The sequence below is a fragment of the Saimiri boliviensis genome, chromosome 2 (genome assembly GCF_048565385.1).
Source record: "Saimiri boliviensis isolate mSaiBol1 chromosome 2, mSaiBol1.pri, whole genome shotgun sequence".
Lineage (NCBI taxonomy): Eukaryota > Metazoa > Chordata > Mammalia > Primates > Cebidae > Saimiri > Saimiri boliviensis.
In genome coordinates, this window is record NC_133450.1 from 193,451,117 (window position 1) to 193,470,564 (window position 19,448).

General features: G+C 40.8%; 1 protein-coding gene across 5 annotated transcripts in view; it reads left to right on the forward strand.

Annotated features, from left to right (window-relative positions):
• INVS (inversin) overlaps positions 1–19,448 on the forward strand; it is a 226,390-nt gene that overhangs the window by 139,011 nt on the left and 67,931 nt on the right. For all 5 annotated transcript variants that reach the window (XM_074395099.1, XM_074395100.1, XM_003940086.4 and 2 more), the window contains exons 11-12: positions 2,141–2,247; positions 12,969–13,181. In XM_074395099.1, coding sequence (XP_074251200.1) covers positions 2,141–2,247; positions 12,969–13,181 — 320 coding nt within the window. The remainder of the gene's footprint in view (positions 1–2,140; positions 2,248–12,968; positions 13,182–19,448) is intronic.

Sequence of the window (19,448 nt, forward strand, 5' to 3'; positions counted from 1 at the left end):
TTTGTCTTTATGGATTTTCTGTGTTTTGAGATTGTGGTTTGTTTTGTTTTTTGTTTTTATTGTTGTTCTTTTCTTAAGACTGTATCTCACTCTTCTGCCCAGGCTGGAGTACAGTGGCATGATCATGGCTCATTGCAGCCTCAACCTTCCCAGGCTCCAGTGATCCTCCCACCTTGGCCTCCTGAGTAGCTGGGACTACAGGTGCACGCCACCCTGCCTGTCTAATATTTTTGTATTTTTTGTAGAGAAGAGTTTTCACCATGTTGCCCATGGCTGGTCTTGAACTCCTGGGCTCAAGTGATCTACCTGCTCAGCTTCCCAAAGTGGTAGGATTGCAGGCTGAGCCACCACACCTGGCCTGTATTTTGAGTTTGTTTACTATCTCATTGGCATTTGTTCCTGTCTTTTCTGTTTTCTAATTTCTGATTTCTATTTTGGTTTATTCTCTGACACATAGATTATTTAGAAGTGTACTGTTTAATTTTCAGTCAGTTAGGTGTTTTCTCATTTCTTTTTGAATTGATTGTATTTTTTATTCCTGCTATACCAAATTACCACAGATTTAGTGGCATAGAACAACACAAATTTATTATCTGACCATTGTAGATGTCAGAAATTCAAAATGAGTCTTACTGGGTTAAAAAATCAAGGTGTCAGCAGGGCGGCTTTTTTTTTTGGTGAGTCTAGGAGAGAATCCATTTTTTACTTTTTCAGTTTCTCAAGGCTGCCCACATTCCTTGGCTGATGACCCCATTCCTCCATCTTCAAAGCCGCATTGGATGGTTGAGTCTCTGTATGGCTTATCTGTATAACTCTTACACTTACCCTCTTGACAGCTTCTTTCCTTAAAAGGACCCTTGTGATTAGATAAGGGTCCTTCTTTCCCTTAAAAGGACCCTTGTGATTAGATAAGGCCCACCCAGATAATCCAGGATAATCTTCCTATCTCAACATCAGCTGAGTAACAATCTTAATTCCATCTACAACCTTAATTCTTAACATAGTCACAGGTACCAGGCACTAGGATATGGACATCTTTGTTGGTGGGGGGATGGCATTATTTTTTTGGAACTTTCTTTATAGTCCAGCATATGATTGATGATTTTGGTAAATGTTCTGTATACATGTGAAAAGAGTACTAACTCTGTCCCTGTTGGATGCATATATATATATATATATATATTCACTTGAGGCCCATTTTTTTGTTTGCTCTTTAGGTCTTATGTATCTTTACTGTTCTTTTGTCTGTTCTATCAGCTGTTTTTAAAAGATGGGTTAAAATCTTTCACTATGATTATGGTCTTGACTTTCTCCCTTTTCAGTTTTGTTGATTTTTCCCTTATATATATTTAGAAGCTTTGTTATTAGATCCATACAAATTTGGCATTCTGATATCTTCCTTTTTGACTCCTTTAACACTATAAAGTGTCCCTCTTTATGTCCTGCAATACTTCATCTTTATCTTTCATGACATTAAAATTTTTAACAAGTACAGGCCATTTATTTGACAGAATTTGACTCAGTTTGGGTTAATCTTATGTTTCCCCATAATTAGAGTCAGGTTTCACATTTTTGGTTGGAATATTACATAAGTATTGTGAATCCTTCTCAGGGTATTGCCACTGGAGATATATGATGCCCCTTAACATAGTGTTAATTGGCTGGGTATGTCAGCTTACGCCTGTATCCCAGCACTCTGGGAGGCTGAGGCAGGTGGATCACCTGAGGTCAGGAGTTTGAGACCAGCCCGGTCAACATGGTAAAACCCCATCTCTACCAAAAATACAAAAATTAGCCGAGTGTGGTAGCAGGCACCTGTAATCCCAGCTACTCGGGAGGCTGAGGCAGGAGAATCTCTTGAACCTGGGAGGCCAAGGTTGCAGTGAGCCAAGATTGCATCATTGCACTCCAGCCTGTGCGACAACAGTGAAACTCCATCTCAAAAAAAAAACTGAAGAGTTAATTACTACCGCTTGGATCAAATCCCATTTGCTTTCTCCACTGTGTACGTAATATTTTCCCTTTTGGTAAATAAGCAATTTGAGAAAATAATTGCTTGTATTGATTTTGAGTTAGCCTAAATAACCACATGTCCAAAATACTTACTCCAGATGTACTTGATTTTTGTTTGTGCTTATAGGGAAGGACAGCTTTGCATTGGTCCTGTAACAATGGATACCTTGATGCCATTAAATTACTGCTAGACTTTGCTGCTTTCCCTAATCAGATGGAAAACAATGAAGAGAGGTAAGTTGTTGACTTTTTTTTTTTTTTTTTTTTTTTGAGACCGAGTCTCGCTTTATTGCCCAGGCTGGGGTGCATTGGCACAATCTCAGCTCACTGCAACCTCCACCTCCTGTGTTTAAGCAATTCTACTGCCTCAGCCTTCTGAATAGCTGGGATTGCAGGTGCACGCTGCCACACTCAGCTAATTTTTGTATTTTTAGTAGAGACAGGAGTTCACCATGTTAGCCAGACTGGTCTCAAACTCCTGACCTCAGGTGATCCACCTGCCTTGGCCTCCCAAAGTGCTGGGATTACAAGGGTCAGCCACCATACCCTGCCAAGTTGTTGACTTTTTTTTTTTAAGAAGTGCTCTTTGTTTATCTTGCATCCTTTCTACTAAATTTTTTTTAAATCTCACATTTAGATATTGGTTCAGAAATAATAACAATACTAATAAGAACACATTACACTAAGAAATAGTGAGCCAGAATAGAAAAGCAAAACTTCCATGCAATGTTGATTTTGAATCATGGGGGTTGGGGGGCGCATGGCATCATATTCAAGCTTCTGTACATGGCATTTGAGGTCGGGGCATGAAAAATACTGAGGCACTGTTTGTATGTTATTTGTGCGTGGAAATGAAACTCCTTGACCCTGAAAACAGGACAAGGAGTATAGTGTGTGGTGTGAAAAGGAACGCTGAAAACAGCCTCCTGAGAATGCAGTTTGAGTGTATACAAGGTAACAGGTGCATCAGCAGCCCACCTCAAATGACCATCTAGTGGATGTTTGTAGTTAATAGAAGCCCTTTCAATAAATACCTGGTGTACAGATGCTGGGGCGGACTCTCAGAAGAGCTACCCCCAGCCCCGCTCAGCTGCAATCATGTGAGTACTTCATTCTCGGCGTTGACTGCAAGCTATAAGCTATGCAAGTGGTGACCCCGACATGATAGACTTGAAGTTACACGTGAAGGAGGAGAGCTTATTAATTTTCAGGGAATCCCAATAAGGGACAGTCCTGACTCCCATCAGGAGGGCAGGACACACGCGTAAAATATCAGGGGTTAGCTTATCATGGGTCAAGAAATGACCAACGTGCAGAAAGTGTTTTTTAAAACAGTGCAACAGCTACTTAAAGCTATCCAGTGCACTGTAGAACCTGGAGCTCTACACAAGCTTATGCTCTTCATTCGGCAGGAATGCCCTTGGTTTCCTGATCAGGAACCTTAGAGTTACGGGAGCAGGTAAGTCACTGCCTGAAAAGAGGGTATGAGCAAGGTCACTTTACTAATGTTACTATTTTGAGCACCTGGGCGTTGTGGTGCATATGCTCTGCCTTGTATCCTGTTTATCTGCCAGATTGCGGTGGTCAGACCACCCATCTTCTCCACCTGAAGGGAATTCAGGAGATTTAAAGGAGAAGGAAAAACAGGAACCAGAAGAACAGGGAGAGACTTCTCTCCCCATTTCATTCCTTCCTGTGAGGAATAAGGAAGATTTTTTTTTTTCTAGTGAGGGTAAGGACAGACCAGAGCCTTTTCCTCCCCCAGTAGAAAAGCTATTGCCCTCTTTTCCTCCACTCTTAAAGGGACCTGCATCTGTTGGCCCCATTCAGCCAACAGCGCCCCCTACAATGGGATTTTATAGCTCTTCAGAATTTTATCTATTGCCTAGGGCAAGCACACATTTTGCAGATGAGAATATTTTAGTCCTCCTTCTGACTTCTGGCTAACATGAGGTCAGTGAAGTTCTGATTGACTGAGCCAAGGAGTTCATTTAGGGCAGGGGAATGTATTATATATTCCAGAGGTTTCTCCTGATGGAGAGGATATTATCAGTCAGTGGACAAAGAGATGCCACTGTGTAGCATGAAAACATAAGGAGAAGCTAAGATGAAAGTTCAGGGTTTAATCTAAACACAGAGTGCATGACTAATATAAGGTCTGCAGAACTATGTTAGGGTTATTGCCCAAGAATCCAGGCCCAATAAAAAGGACCAAGCAGCATGTGAAATCTCAGAAAGAGTGATTCTTGGTGGTCTTAGATCTAGGCAGATTCTCATAATTTGTAGGTAACAACTGAGTTCGTGGTCAGACTTCCATGCCTGAGGTCCTGTTACAGGAAAGGAGTCCCAATATAGACCCCAAGAGAGGGTTCTTAGATCTCATTCAAGAAAGAATTGAGGGGGAGTCTGCAGTGCAAAGTGAAAGCAAGTTTTTTAAGAAAGTAAAGGAATAAAAGAATGGCTACTCCACAGACAGAGCACCCCCCTAGGGATGCTGGTTGCCCATTTTTATGGTTATTTCTTGATGATATGCTAAACAAGGGGTGGATTATTCATGCCTCCCCTTTTCGGACCATATAGGGTAACTTTTCTGACATTGCCATGGCATTTGTAAACTGTCACGGCACTGGTGGGAGTGTAGCAGTGAGGAGGAGCAGAGGTCACTCTTGTTGCCATTTTAGTTTTGGTGGGTTTTGGCCAGCGCCTTTAATGCAACCTGTTTTATCAGCAGGGTCATTATGGCCTGTATTTTGTGCTGACCTCCTATCTCATCCTGTGACTTAGAATGCCTTAACTCAGGCGTCCCCAAACTTTTTACACAGGGGGCCAGTTCACTGTCCCTCAGACCGTTGGAGGGCCGCCACATACTGTGCTCCTCTCACTGACCACCAATGAAAGAGGTGCCCCTTCCTCAAGTGTAGAACGTGGCCGGATAAATGGCCTCAGGGGGCCGCATGTGGCCCGCAGGCCGTAGTTTGGGGACGCCTGCTAACTGTTTGGGAATGCAACCCAATAGGTTTCAGCATCATTTTACCCAGCTTGTCTTTAAGATGGAGTTCACACATCTCTGACAGTCACTCTGACCTAGGTCTTTGTGTTAGTTTTCACATTTCATGGATGCTCTACCTAAAATGGCTCCTGCTAAAATACCATCCCCATCCTCTTAGCCACCACTCATTCTTTCTATTAGTTGGTGGGAAACTTTATTGAGAAGGGATTTCTCTAGGTCCATCTCAGAGGAAACATGTTTCTGTTTTCTAGAACTAACCCCTGTACCACTGCTTTCAGAAACTTTCCTCATTAGAGGGAGAGCTGAAGACGTCTGTCTCCCATTGAAACTCTTAAACAAAAAGTTTAATAATCCTCAGACAGGGATGATTTGTTTTGTTTCTATAAAAATGTATTCTAACAACATTTACCATTTGACTGCTATATTTTTAAGGAAACAATGAAATTTTTTGTAACTCAATTTCCATTTATATGCTAAACCTTGAATATGAGACCTAAGTAACTGCATGAATTAAGATGTTTACTGCCTCCTGGAATAAACATATGTTAATTACAGACCAAAAGACCAAAGGAAAATTCCTCCTAACTGTACTTGCCCATCTATAGATAAAAAGAGATAGTGGCAATAACCCAGTCTCTGTTAATGTTTCATCAGCAATGCACCTTGATGTACAAATGTCAGAACTTGGCACTGCCTTTTACGTTTATTGACATTCCAGTCTAGGCATTCTACTCATTCCATCAGACCATTCCCACATGGCAGGTCCAATTGTATCTTGTCTGTTGTCTATATCCACCTTGTTCTTGGTTGGTTACCATCAGTGTAGTGCTAATTTTTGCTTCTCATACATTGACACTAGTCAGTTGATGAACACTGTGTAGACATAATTTTTGCCAACTTCTGCTGACTTTCAGTCAATAACTATCTGACAGATTCACCCTAACACTGTTGGGAATATTCACAGTACTTGAATTTTTCTAAATTGAATTTGGGATAAAGAAAGATTCAGTAGTATTAATCACAGTGTGTTTTATGATCACAGTTGTTTTAAACACTAGGTATAGATCTCAATCTTAAAATGATGTTAGATATTTGGATTGTGTCTCTGAATAAAAAAATTGAGAATCCTACTTTGAATAAACCAATTACAAAAATATGTTTTTGAGAAAATTGGGAAATTTGATTATGAAGTGGTCCTTAGATTTTACTAAGGAATTCCTGTTAACTTTGTTAGTATAATAATGACATTGTGGCTGTGCCCGTGTTATTTACAGATGAATGCTTAAACACATAGAGATGAAGATGTTATAGGAAAGTGGTCCTGATGCCGACCCCAAGAGAGGGTTCTTGGATCTCTCACAAGAAATAATTCAGGGTGAGTCCGCAGTACAAAGCAAAAGCAAGGTGTTTTGTTTTGTTTTTGAGACGGAGTCTCACTCTGTTGCCCAGGCTGGAGTGCAATGGCGCAATCTCAGCTCACTGCAAACCTCCACCTCCTGAGTTCAGGCAATTCTCCTGCCTCAGCCTCCTGAGTAGCTGGGTTTACAGGCACACACCACCACACCCAGCTAATTTTTTTTGTATTTTTAGTAGAGACGGGGTTTCATCATGTTGGTCAGGCTGGTCTTGAACTCCTGACCTCATGATCTGCCCACCTTGGCCTCTCAAAATGCTGGGATTATGTGGGTAACCCCCATCTGGGCACCAAGGAAGAAAAGCTAAGCAGATCCCTGGCACAGTTATTGCCTGAAGAATATCTTAGTTTATAGTATTACTACTCAGTTATTTCTTTTATATAATCCTTTATATATAATCGTGTATTAGTTTATAGTTGGAACAATTAGTGCCTGAAGAATATCTTACTACTCAAGTTATTTCCACATATATATATATAATTACATCTTAGTTTATAGTCAGAGGAAGGTCTAGAGCAGACACGGTGCAGAGCATGATTTCAGGGAAAAACAGACCAGGACGAGAATCTATGGCCCAGGCGGTAGTGCCCCTGCCTAAAACGGCATACACTACATGGCAGGCTGGCCCAGACGTCAGCGTTCAGTATTGTAAAGATACCTGCTGTATGGCAGGCTTGGAGCAAGAGTCACTCCTCCTGTAAGGGAGCTGTAGTATCTCATGTCCAGTTCTTGTGGAAAGCTGGCCTCAGGTTGGCAAGCCCTCGAGCATCCGAGGGCTTAAAACCCCTCCGGTATAATCACTCCTAAGTGGCAGTATAGCTTGTCAGCTCTGTTGCTATGTACTGACTCAAAGCATCCTTCTATAGGAATCATTGGAAGCTGCCAGCAGGTGACTGTATACCTTGTCAGTTCTCTTGCCACTGTGCTGACTCAGAGCATCCTCCTATAGAATTCCTTAGAAGTAGCCTACCCCTAGATAAGAGATGTTGCATACTGCAATCTCTTCACTGCGCATGGCCCAACTCCTTGCCTCAGTGAACTAACGGGGGTGGACCCCTTGCTGTGCACTGCCCACCTCCTAGCCGAGATGACTTAATGGGGGTGGGCCCCTTGCTTATCGCTCATGTGAATGTCTTGACCCTATCACTATCCTTAAGATGACCTCACTCACTACCCTGCCCCCTAACCTATACCCAATAAATACAGACGCTCCTAGACGTTCGGGGCCTTGCCTGTCTCCACTTAAGTGGCGTTGGCCCCCCAAGCCCAGCTGTGCTTTCTTTTTCCTTCTGTGTCTTGTCTCTTTATTTCTCGGATCCAGCGCCTCAGCACAGTGATAGGGGACACTCCACGACCGTAGTAGGGCTGGACCCTACAGATTACAGACGTGCACCACTGCACCCGGCCGCAAAAGCAAGTTTATTAAGACAAGTAAAGTAGTGCAAGTACAGTTACACCATAGACAGAGTAGGGCGTTCCCGAAAGTAAGAGGAGGAACCCATCCACCCTAGGTACAATACTTGTTTATGTACAGGATAAAAAAAGATTATGGGGAGATAGGCTCTGCTACAAGGGTTTGTGAGAAAGGATTCGTTTTCTTAATTACTATATTTTGCAAGAATCAATATTTAAAGGAAAATTAGGAATGCCTTTGTTCTCAAGATATCAGGATATTAGGACACTCCCAAGTCTGGATCTGTTTAGTAAACATTCTGTATCTGTTCCCTTCAACATCTAGAGGCTAGGAATAGCTTTCTGGGAATGCAGCCCAGCAAGTGCCAGCCTCATTTTCCTAGCGCTCACCCAAGATGGAGTGAGTCCTCTGGTTCCAACACCTCTGACAAAATGAGAGGAGTTCCAAGATTAGCTGTAAAATACTCCAGCAAAAATAAAAAGGAAGGGGATAGATGAAGCAAATGTAGCAAAAAATTGTTAAATTTAGGTAACGAGTATGTAAAGCTTTATTATGTTATTCTCTCTCCATTTTTTATGCTTAAAAATTTTCATAAGAAAACATAATTTTTTTTACAGGAAAAATATTTAAGATAGAATTTTCAATCCAGAAGCAGCCTGAGAGGTCTAGTTCTTCCCTTCCTCCTTTCCCTGCCCCCAGAGAGGTTAAGAGAATGTCCAGGGTCACACAGGTCCCCTGACTCCCAGATCAGCATTCTTTAGGGTATATCAAGCTACATGTTATTTCCTTTTGTAATATTTGTAGGTAAAGGAATAATTTTGGCCCTACATTTTATAAACCAAATTTGTTAACCCATGCTTATATGTTATGTAAAGGATACTACATATCAATAATTATAGAAAAAATGGTCAGACTTACCAAATACATATGTTGTTTGCACATTGATTTAAAAAATCATTTTATTCTATAGGAAACATACTAAGTAAATGATATATGTGTTGTGGAAGGATTACTGAACTGGGAAACATGTTATCTTAGTTCTAGTCTGCATTCTATATTAATAGTTTACATAACCTTTGGTAAGTTGCTTAACCTTTCTGGATCTGTTCATCCATTTATAAAATGAAGGTATTGAACTAAATGACCTATAAAATTTAATTTAGCTCTAGTATTACCTGATTTAATGACTCCATGATAATTTTTTCCATTAGAGAAAGTATAGTCGTGAAAGGCATTTCAGAACATGCAGCAACAATTTTTTTTTAATTCTTCTGAATTTAAAAAATGCTTTCTACTTATAAATAATGTTTTAAAGTTTATATAGATGCCTCTACTTATAGCCTTCTGGTTCCTGAACAGTAAGTGATGAATGAAGCTATCCTAAAATGGAAGTTCCTTAATTTCAATGTTTGGGGTTTCCTCCCAAACTCAGTTTCCTTACTAAAGGGATCAAAACACTCTTAAAGTGAAAACCTCTTCCTTTTATGTCTTAACTGTGACTGTTAGGTAAGTTTTGAAGAGAGATCATTTCTTTTCTATAATTGGATGATTTTCTGTGTCTAATCGTGCATCTATATAATCACCCTTTTTTCTGCCTCATAAATCATCTGATGTTTTCTCCTGAGACCTCTGATGGCACTGGTCTGGTCAAAGTCATCCTGAGAGGAATCAGCATCAGTGGTGGTCATGGGATGGTCATAGATACTAGTTTGAGTCCTATGGAGATAATATTTTTGATAAGCAGCTGTGGTATTGCAAACCATACAGCAGTAAATTTCCTGTAATAATAACAATCAGAGATGACATTTATTAACTGCTTCCTTTGGGCCAGGAACATCGCTAACCTTTTTACTCTTATTATTCCATTTTCTCCTACCAAGTCTGCAAAGTATTACATTGTTTAACAGATGAGGAAAACTAAGACTTAGAGATGTAAAGTAAATTGTTTAAAAAGTGACAATCATTATTGCCATTGAAGGATGGTAGAATTTGGGGGATTTTTTTACTTTAATTTTTGTATTTTTTTCAGTGTTTCTTAAAATCTATATAATTTTGCAGCCAGACACAGTGGCTCATGCCTGTAATTCTAGCACTTGGGAGAACGAGGCAGACGGATCTCCAGGTCAGGAGATTGAGACCATCCTGGCCAACATGGTGAAATCCTGTCTCTACTAGAAATACAAAAATTACCCAGTCATGGTGGCATGCACCTGTAATCTATCTCAGTTACTCAGGAGGCTGAGACAGAAGAATTGCTTGAATCCAGGAGGCAGAGGTTGCAGTGAGCCGAGATCATGCCATTGCACTCCAGCCTGGTCAACAGAGCAAGACTCCATCTCAAAAACAAACAAACAAACAAAACTATATCATTTTGACAAAGTAATTTTTCTTTAAAAAAGGAAATCATATCTCCCAAGATAAGAACAATGGTTAATTCTCAGGGTGGGAATATGGATGATAGCTATTTTCTTCTATGGAGTTACCCAATTTTTTATGTTTCTAAATTTTAAAAAGAAATACTTTTTAAAAAGAATGGGCTGGGTGCAGTGGCTCATGCCTGTAATTTCAACACTTTGATAGGCCAAGGCAAAAGGATTGCTTGAGCTCAGGGGTTCAAGACCAGCCTGGACAATATGGCAAAATCCCATCTCTACAAAAAATACAAAAATTGGCTGGGTGAGGTGGCTCACGCCTGTAATCCTAGCACTTTGGGAGGCTAAGGCAGGCAGATCACGAGGTCAAGAGTTCTAGACCAGCCTAACCAATATGATGAAACCCCATCTCTACTAAAAATGCAAAAAATTAGCCGGGCGTGGTGGCATGCACCTGGAATCTCAGCTTCTCAGGAGGCTGAGACAGGAGAATTGCTTGACCCCAGGAGGTGGAGGTTGCAGTGAGCTGAGATGGCGCCATTGCACTCCAGCCTGGGCAATAAGAGCAAAACTCCATCTCAAACACACACACACACACACACACACACACACACACACACACATACACACGGAGAGACAAAAATTAGCCAGACTTGGTGGTGCATGCCAGGAGTCCCAGCTACTTGGGGGTCTGAGGTGGAAGGATTGCTTGAGCCCAGGAGGGATCAAGGCTGCAGTAAGCTGTGTTCATGCTACTGCACTCCAGCCTGGGCAACAGAGTGAGACCCTGTCTCAAAAAAAAAAAAAAAAAAAAAAAAAAAAAAAGGAATGTGCTGAAAACAGCACACCTACAAAGTTGCCATTTGAGATTCAAATATACAACAATATGGCAATAATATTCATCCTTTCTAAATAATGTATTTATCAAAACAATGATATATGTACACTGCACAAAATTTAAAAGGACATTCACTGAAGACTCAATGTTCCTCCTGCCCCTGCCTCTGAGACAGCTAGTTTTCTCCCCAGAGGCATCACTGTTAGCAGTTTCTTGGAAAACTTCTGGAAGTGTATTTTGCATAGATAAGCATACAGGAATTTTTTTTTTTATACAGATGGAACATGCCATAATAACTCCTGTTTCTTCCTTTTTCTTTGTCTTCATTTAACAAGGTGTCCTGGAGGTTGTTCCTTATTTATTCATAGACAGCAGTAATGACTGCGTATACAGATGTCTTCAGTATGTGGATAGCCGGTGCATTGTTTAAGCAATCCCCTGTTGATAGATATTGAGGTTGTTTCTATTCTTTTACTATAACTAACTGTACTTCCATGAGTAACCTAGTACATCAAGCATTTCACATGAGAGCAGATCTGTAGGATAAATTCCTGAGTGAAACAGCTATGTCAAATGGCATATACATGAATAATTTGCCAAATTGTCCTCCCTAGAAGTTGAAGTAGTATATGAGAGAGCCTGTCTCCCTCTGTCCTTGCCAATGCAGTGTGTTAGTAACTCTGCTGATTTTTGCTAATCTGATTATCAGTGAAAGGTACTCTCTCATGTTAGTCTTAATTCATATTTCTCTTAAATGAGTGAGATTGAATTTATTTTTATGTTAGGAGGTATTCATATTTACTCTTGGGGGAACTATTATCTTTGTCTTTGATGTTTTCTTTACCCTGTAAAATTTTGTTATTTTTATGTTGTCAGATTTGTCAGTCTTCTTTTATGGTTTCTGATTTTTTTTTTTTTTTTTTTGAGATGGCATCTCACTCCGTCACCCAGGCTGGAGTGCAGTGGTGTGATCTCAGCTCACTGCAACCTCCACCTCCCAGGTTCAAGCAATTCTCCTGCCTCAGCCTCCTGAGTAGCTGGGACTATAAGTGTGCACCACCACGCCTGGTTAATTTTTGTATTTTTCATAGAATCAAGGTTTTACCATATTGGCCAGGCTGTCTCGAACACCTGACCTCAAGTGATTTGGCTGCCTCAGCCTCCCAAAGTGCTGGGATTATAGGCATGAGTCACCACACCCAACCCTTTTATAGTAGCCACTGTGCCCAGCTGTTTTATGGTTTCTGAATTTTGTATCCTTTTTTTTAAAAAAATACTTCCTATATCATTTTTTTAATCTTCGTGATTTCTTCTGGTACTTATATGGTTCCTGTTTTAAATATTTAGATCTTTGCTCTATCTAGAATTTATTTTGGTATAAAATGTGGTGTAAGAATCTCCTTTTTTTCACCAGAGGACTACCTGGTTGTCCATCACTATTTAGTAATCTGTCTTTTCTTCAGAGACTTAAAGGGCCATTCTCATCATATACTAAATTTCTCCATTTGGAACTCTAATTAACTGTCAGTAATCATGGGCTCAAATTGATGAATCTCACAATTATTATTTTCACTACCTTTTTAGATAGGGACAGGGAATTATTTGGCACATGGGGAAGAAGGGAAGAGATCATGTGTTTCCAATAGGCCCCTCTTTGTGTGCCAGGGACTAAAACTTGGGAACTGGCATGGTTAGCAGCACAAAGCACCTGACTCACCGTCATAGTCAATCCTGTTTTGTGCCCCTTGGAGAAAAAAAACAGCCCTGGTATAGAGAAGGTGGCTTTGCTTGGGGAATATCCCACATGTTAGAATGAAGTTTCCTTCTGCTGCATGATGTTTTCAGTTTAACTGTGCCTTGAATTACATTCTGAAATTAAAACAAAAGAAATCTTCCCCCATTTCAGATACACACCCCTTGATTATGCTTTGCTCGGTGAGCGTCATGAAGTGATCCAATACCTGTTGGAGCACGGTGCCCTGTCCATTGCAGCCATACAAGACATCGCCGCCTTCAAAATCCAAGCCGTCTACAAAGGGTACAAGGTCAGAAAGGCCTTCCGAGACCGGAAAAATCTCCTCATGAAGCATGAACAGTTGAGAAAAGATGCCGCTGCCAAGTAAGTGTGAGCTATGCAGATTGTATTCTTGCCACCCGGAATCAGGGTGGAAGCAGGGCTGGGTGCTAGGGGTGGCCAGGAGAGGGAAGCAAATGAGAATCTGAATTACTGTTGGTCCCTGCAACCTGGTCACCTTCTCCTTCTCAGCACTTCGTCTTCCGGGTCTAAGGCTGCAGTGAAGGACAAAGGCCTAACCTCTCTTTGGTGGTGATTCTTCTAGATTAGTTTCAGCCCAGGGACAAACCACTGTCACTCCCACCCATGGCAGGGAGTTGGAGTTGGGACTGCTAGAATAAGAGCTGAAAAGAGATAACTTCTCTTCTTGTCCTTCTCTTTCCAAAAGAAACATGCCAATATCTGGCCTACTTTCACTAGACCAATCTAAGTCTGGTTTTAATTTGATTAAAGCAACCAACTTGTATAAATAGCTTACTCTCCGTCACTCATTTCTTAATACATCTGTACTAAATAATTTACTCAAGAAGTATTGATTGAATGCTTACTCTACAGACAAAAGGCTTGGCTAGAGCCTAGGGAGAAAATGGCAACTAAAAAAGCAACCCCCGACTCCCAGGTTCAAGCAATTCTTCTGCCTTAACCTCCCAAGAAGCTGGAATTACAGGTGCCTGCCACCATACCCAGCTAATTTTTGTATTTTTAGTATAGACAGGGTTTCACCATGTTGGCCAGGCTGGTCTTGAACTCCTGATATCAGGTGCTCTGCCCGCCTCGGCCTCCCAAAGTACTGGGATTACAGACATGACCCAATGCACCCAGCCTAATTTTTGTACTTTCCGTAGAAATGAGGTATTGCCATGTTGGCCAGGCTGGTCTCGAACTGCTGACCTCAAGTGATTTGCCCACTTTGGCATCCCAAAGTGCTGGGACTACAGGCATGAGCCCCTGCGCCCGGCCTGGGCAGATTCTTGAAGGATAACTTCTTGGCTGTATCTCACATGTTTCTAAATCTTGAGTTCTTCCAACTCTTAAATCCTTCTATATCTTACCCATAAGGGGGAAGCATAAGTGTACTAAATAATCATTAAAAGTAATAGTAAGAGGCAAGATAAGTCATTTTAATGAGAAGTTAAATACCACTATGTACTGGAATGCTAATCATCATGTCAGCCTTCAGTAGATCAGATTTACAGAAACACACAATTTTCTATGACTCTGAAGCTACTGAAGTAGATGGCATCCCAGGAAATACTTTCTTGCACTCTTAATAATCACCCCCCCTTCATTTTTGCCAAAGAATCCAGTATCAACCTAAAAGCCTCTGCACACCTCTCTTTCCAGCCTTCTTATAAAAGTTCTCTGCGTGAGTGGCAACTGTAAGTAGATAATACATGTGACACATTATCCTGAGTTGCAGGATAATTTGTAAACAGATGGAATGTTATATTTCCTTCTACTGATGTTTCCATAAACTCCAGTTTAATGTGTGAGAATCTGTTTTCAGAATTTGAAGTCAGATCTACCTGACTACAAAGTCGGACTTAACAAAGGCAGCACAACTGACTTTGTCCCTAAAGGGAGGAGGTAGATCTCCAAGAGATAGACTTAAATGCAGAGAAACTGATTTCTTTAATTTCTAAAAAGTTATTTCTTAAAATCTGAGCCAGTGTTTAATTTTGCTTTTAATTCTTGTGTTAAGAAACAAACATCAGGAAGCGAAGTCAGTCCTTGCTGCTGCTGCCTTATTGACTAAGGTGGTCCAGGCACAGCATGTCACCTTGGTGTACCTTTCCGAGTTTATTATGTTAGGATGGCAGAAATCATCTTCCTTAAAATGAGGATGTGAAAAGAACTTATTGAACTTAAGTAAAAGTGATTTCTAATTTACTGAAAGAGAAACCGGGAGAGAAAAAAGTTATGGTGATATTTACTAAGACAGGTAATGTTGGAAAATGCTATTTAAGGAATATCTATAATCCGTTTAAAAGCACTTCATAATTCACACTGCACTGCCTATGTTGTTGCCAAAATGAACATTACTATAATTTACCTGCCAAAGCACACAGTTGAGTGTACACTAAAATAAAACCATATTTATGTTGATCACCCTTCTTCCTTGAAGCTTGCTTTTTGCCAGGTTCTTATTTCACTTGAATCTCAGATCTCCTGCAACTCTCTGACTTTCCCTTCTCACATCTTTTAAATTATTCCATCTCCACACTGCAGTCAGCCCTGAAGGCAAACTTCTTAGACTTCTACTCATGTTATACTTTTTTTCCAATGAAAATGTATCTACTCTTAAATTTTAAATTAATTCATTCCTGTAGGTAGCCCCCTAATCTATCTCACATCCTGACCTCCTGGAAGTCTCATATCTTCAATTGCCTCCTGGGCATTTCTGCTATGCTTTTGTCATTTGCCAACACTTTAGATCATTGGACATTTCCATTTGCATGTCCTGTTTTCACTATAACTTCAGACTCACTGTATGAGTCTGCAACACACAGACATGCAAATGGAAACAGCTCATACCACAGTCTGTCTCTCTTCTGGCCTTTTTATGTGCTTGCCAGTGCTGCTACCATTGATTGTGTGCATTCCTCCTTTGATATCCTTTTGCTTTCATTCTTCTGTGTCACCACCGCTATATACAGGCCCTCATTGTTTTTGTTTTTGTTTTTTTTTTGAGACGGAGTCTTGCTCTATCGCCCAAGCTGGAATGCAGTGTCTTGATCTCAGCTCATTGCAATCTCCACCTCCCGGGTTCAAGCCATTCTCCTGCCTCAGCCTCCCAAGTAGCTGGAATTACAGGCATGTGCCACCACGATTGGCTAACTTTTGTAATTTTAGTAGAGACAGGGTTTTACCGTGTTGGCTAGGCTGGTCTCGAACTCCTATACTCAGTCCACCCACCTCAGCCTCCCGAAGCACTGGGATTACAGGTGTGAGCCACCATGCCCAACCCCCTTGTTCTTAAATTCCAGCCATGGTGCTCTGTAAGATCCTTCAACATTTCACTTCCACTTAAATTTCCAAGTCCCATTTCTCTCCACTACCACCACCCTCCCACTTGATGTCTTAGCCATCCTGAACTTTCTTCACCTCTTCACTTACCATGCTGTCTGGGAGACATGAGTTCCTGCCTGGCTAGTATAAGAGATTGAGTATGTTTCTTAGAGTTACATTATTACGTCCAGTTTTGGTCACCCAGTTCAAACTCTTGTGATGCTTAAGTCCCTTCTACAAGAGGTTGTTCTGTGTCTCGAAAAAGTCAAGTGACAAGAAATGCTGTACCTCTCAAGACAGCATATTCCATTAGTGGAGGTCTCTGTCTAGCAAAAGTTCTTTTCTACCCTTTGGTCTTGAAGCTACCCCTGGAAGCCAAAGAGAAAAATCTAAATTCTTTTTCATAAATCAACTTTCAGATTTTTTCTAAATGCTCATAACACTTCCATTGCTACTGCGGGTCTCCGTTTCACTTGGTAGTTAATCGATGCTCCCTGAACATCACCAGATTGTTAATGGTTGGCCTATGTGTCTGGCTCATCTGCTCACAAAGTCATCTGGCCTATAGGGAATTACTTCAATACTTCTCTTTCATGCCATTCCATTTCTCTGAGCCTCAGATTTTCATCAGTAAAATGGAAAGGTTTCTTAATTCAAGACGGACTTCAGGGATCCATGAATAGCCTGAAATTGTACACAGCATTTTGTGTGTCAGGAGCACATATGCATTTTGGGGGGAAGGATCTATTGATTTTTTTTTTTTATCGCATTCTCCAAAGGGGATCCATGAGTCACACACAAAAAGACAAAAACCACTGGACTAAATGATCTCTGACGTCCCTCCCAGCTCTAACATTCTGTAAGTCAAAGGTCCTACAGCGCACAACATTTTCTTATTCCCTTGAGAGGGAGTTAAAGATCAAATATTTCTATGCCTGTTATTCAGCGACAATGAAGAGACAGAATCTGACAAACCCCTAGACACCATGCAACACAAGCTGAAAAGGTTAGAGCTAAATCTTTTTTGTCTCATGAGGTAGTATTTTCCTGTTACTGGAAATGATCCAACAGAAATGGAATTATCATCTCTCCAGGATAGTATATAAGGAATTTTTTAAATCATGAGGAGATGCCTATAATTGCAGCACTTTGAGAGGCCAAGGCAAGAGGATCGCTGGAGCCCAGGAGTTTGAGACCAACCCAGGAGTTGAAGACATAGTGAGACCTTATCTCTACAAAACAATTTAAAAACTAGACAGCTGTGGTGGCTTATACCTGTAGTCCCAATTACTAGGGAGGTGAGAGGATCACTTGAGCCAGGGAGGTTGAGGCTGCAGTGAGCTATGATCACACTATTGCACTCCAACCTGGACGACAGAGAGAGACCCTGTCTCAAAAGAAAACAAAAAAAAAAAATTATGTGAAGAGCTGGTTTCTGAGATCTCTTCTGAGTCTCTGCTCATGCATGCTTGTCCCTCTGCCTGAAATAACCTCTCAGTTTACACCTCTCTCATTATTCATATGTAGCCTTTTTTCTCCCCCTGGGTTTAATTAGTGAATGCCTCCACATCCTCCCATAGCTCTGTGTGGTTACCTCTCCTTTAGCACTCATCACATCCAGAACTCACTGTTGGCAGGAGCGTAGGGTCTGATTCCCCAACTCGATTGTCAGTTTCTTGAGAGCAGGGACTGTGTGTTATGTACCTCCACATCTCCAGTGCCTGAGAATGTTTGGTATATAGTAAGCATTCAATAAACAAATGTTAGTAAATTCCCCTACAGTGGGTCTAAGATCTTATGTAAGCTGTTGAACACTGTAGGCCTTAGTTTTCCTGTCTGTCAAATGGAAGGGTTGGACCAAATACTCTCTTAGGTCTCTTTCAGTTCTTATACTGTGACTCTCTGTAAGTGTACACTTTAACTTGTCTGCCTTACTCAAGGCAGGAAACACAGTATGTACCACTTATTCTAGCAGCACTCTCTGACACTTGTGTATATTTATTCATTTGGTTTTCCAACTCCCCAAATATTGGTCATGAGCAAATTATCATTTGACAGATTTATGACAGTCTGTGTTCTGATTTTAAAAAGAAAGACTAGAGCAAAGGGGCGCACCGCTCTCTGTACTTAAATGTGAAATCATGATTCTGTAAATTTTGTAGACTCAAACTGTTTACAAGTCTTATCCCTGCCAGATTCAGAAAGTAATGGGAAGAGCCACTGTAGGAAAATACCCTGTTTCTTGCTTAGAAGATATAAGGAAGCTTAGCCAAATAGTTTATGTTAATTTGTCTCTAGGATCCAAAAACATACTCATAAGAAGTGGAAGCCGCATTGAATAATGTGGATTTTAGATATTACAAATATAGATAAATATTAAAAAGTAGACATGGCAGCTGTCCTTAATCTCATTCCGTAGATGCAGAGATGGGCATACAAAAATTAGCCTGCCTGAAGTCACACAACTGGTAAGGAAGAGAGATGGTTCATGAATCAGTCTCAAGGCCAGGCTACCTACCATTACTTGGTTCAGGGAAATCCTCCCACCAGCCAAGCCCATGCTAGAAGCTGTCCCCAGATGCTGGCAACCATCTGATTGAATAACCATCTGGCTCATTCAATTATGCCACTGTTGATTCCATTCGTTGTTAAGAGAGTGGTGCCAAGCTACCATTATCAATTCTATAATGTAATTCAATAACACTTCCTATTACTCTCAAAACTAACAGAACAGAGCACACCAGTATTCTCCTAAATCCTTGAGAAAGTTACAAATATTGATCGGTCCCTAGCCTGCACTGGGACTATGAACTAGAATGGCAGCATTAAGTCAAAGCAAGGTTAAATGAGTATAACAGGACACACTAACAAGGCTTCTCTTTTCTATAGAAGCATTTTAATCACATCTCTTAGATCTCACTAGGTCTTGTATTCATGGCAGTGGAAACCTGAATATTCATGAGATGGGAAAGAGCCTGCCTGTTTCTGCAGTGTCTGATAGAATTAATTTCTTCGTGTCAAAAGTGAGCAAATACAACTCTCTTGTAGTTCACAGTACTTAAAGCCACATAATGGGGTAGAAAAAATATCAACTTCCATAACTCCAACTGTGCAGGGTCAGAGTTGAGTCCCATATTGCACAAACAGATACATCCTCTTCTGAGATGCTGAAGCCATGGTACATTCAAGTCATTAAAGTTACTGCCTTGATCAGCTCTCTGTACATCAAGCCATCTTTTGATCACTCAACTTCTTTTTAGCCCTTTCCTTGCTAAATTTTCCTCTAGCCTCATAATTTGTAAA